Raw genomic sequence first — 1744 nt, 5'->3', positions numbered from 1 at the left:
AGTGAGGGTGAGCCGGGATGACGGTTGTTGTAGTTCTAATGACACTCGAGGACACGGAGGAGGCGGGAGGAAGAACTACAAATCCAGGATTCATTGGAAACGCGGCTGTAATGCGACGTGTCAACGCCAACTGATTCAGAGTCTTATATGTAGACAAAAATATCAATAAAACAACCATAAATAGATATTAAAACAATCAAAAAGCGGGGAAAAAATCTGAAAAATATATAGAGCAGTATAAAATGGAAAAATTTGAAAAAAAATGTAGTATTTATTTAAAAAATAATCAAAACGTATACATTAGTAAATAATTAACATTGTTCAGATAGTATATCATAGCCTTGAAAGTAAAAGAGAAAAAGAGTACAATGTCATTTACGATGTTTAACACAAAATGTAAACTAGTAGGTGCCAAAAACGAACGATGTTTGTACAAAAATAACTTTATTGAGTCAACTATTTAAACACATTGCTTTATAAACTATGTACATTGCAGGATATCAGGTTAAAGACAACCATAACAGATGCTCTGAACCTTTATAGCTACACAGTTAGGTCTAAGAGATATATAAAGCCATTAGTTCTGGTTTAGTCCTGGTTCACTTCTCTATAACCTGGCTAATTGGTAAAAAATTTTGGGGGGAAAATGGGGGGAAAAAATCAGGGAACATTTGGGGGGAAAAATTAGGATAAAAAAATTGGGAAAAATATGGAGAAAATGAGTGAAAATTGGGGGGGGAAATGTAGTGCCCTTTTATGGTCTTTTGTGATCTTTTTGAGCAACAAATCAATGTAAAGTATCACTTCACAAAATCACTTCACCATCATTATAGAAAGTCCCCTAAAGAGGGAGCACATACATTTTTATAAGCGTATTTGACAACTTTCAAGGAGAAATGTTGACTTTTAGAAAAGACAAACTGGGGAAAATCTGGTACACAGCCTTTAAATTACCCTTCAAACAAAAAACTAGTCCTGGTTTAGATTAGGTTTAGCTACAAAGCTCCTTCTAATTGTCCCCTCGGGTCCCTGATTGGCTGCTCCACCTCATTGCCCCGTCTCCTCGCCCCTCATTGGCCGCTCCCCCCTCATTTCCCCGCCTCCTCGCCCCTCATTGGCCGCTCCCCCCTCATTTCCCCGCCTCCTCGCCCCTCATTGGCCGCTCCCCCCTCATTTCCCCGCCTCCTCGCCCCCTCATTGGCCGCTCCCCCCTCATTTCCCCGCCTCCTCACCCCTCATTAGCCGCTCCCTCTCATTTCCCCGCCTCCTCGCCCCTCATTGGCCGCTCCCCCCTCATTTCCCCGCCTCCTCGCCCCTCATTTGCCGCTTCCCCCTCATTTCCCCGCCTCCTCGCCCCTCATTGGCCGCTCCCCCCTCATTTCCCCGCCTCCTCGCCCCTCATTTGCCGCTTCCCCCTCATTTCCCCGCCTCCTCGCCCCTCATTTGCCGCTTCCCCCTCATTTCCCCGCCTCCTCGCCCCTCATTTGCCGCTCCCCCCTCATTTCCCCGCCTCCTCGCCCCGTCATTGGCCGCTCCCCCCTCATTTCCCCGCCTCCTCGCCCCTCATTGGCCGCTCCCCCCTCATTTCCCCGCCTCCTCGCCCCTCATTGGCCGCTCCCCCCTCATTTCCCCGCCTCCTCGCCCCTCATTAGCCGCTCCCCCCTCGGTTCCCCGCCTCCTCGCCCCTCATTGGCCGCTCCCCCCTCATTTCCCCGCCTCCTCGCCCCTCATTGGCTGGCTCTCG

At 48.7% G+C, this 1744-nt stretch overlaps 1 protein-coding gene across 1 annotated transcript in view; it reads right to left on the bottom strand.

Moving 5' to 3' along the window:
• Window positions 1–1704: 1704 nt before the first annotated feature.
• cnga1b (cyclic nucleotide gated channel subunit alpha 1b) overlaps window positions 1705–1744 on the bottom strand; it is a gene marked incomplete at its 3' end in the record, with an annotated part of 18987 nt that continues 18947 nt past the window's right edge. Inside the window, exon 14 of the mRNA XM_079580604.1 lies at window positions 1705–1744. This exon is cut by the window's right edge and continues 185 nt beyond it. Within this exon, the coding sequence (XP_079436730.1) occupies window positions 1705–1744 (40 nt within the window).

The sequence above is a fragment of the Gobius niger genome (assembly GCF_951799975.1).
Source record: "Gobius niger genome assembly, chromosome: 21".
Taxonomy (NCBI): domain Eukaryota; kingdom Metazoa; phylum Chordata; class Actinopteri; order Gobiiformes; family Gobiidae; genus Gobius; species Gobius niger.
This window is presented reverse-complemented; position numbering and strand designations above follow the sequence as displayed.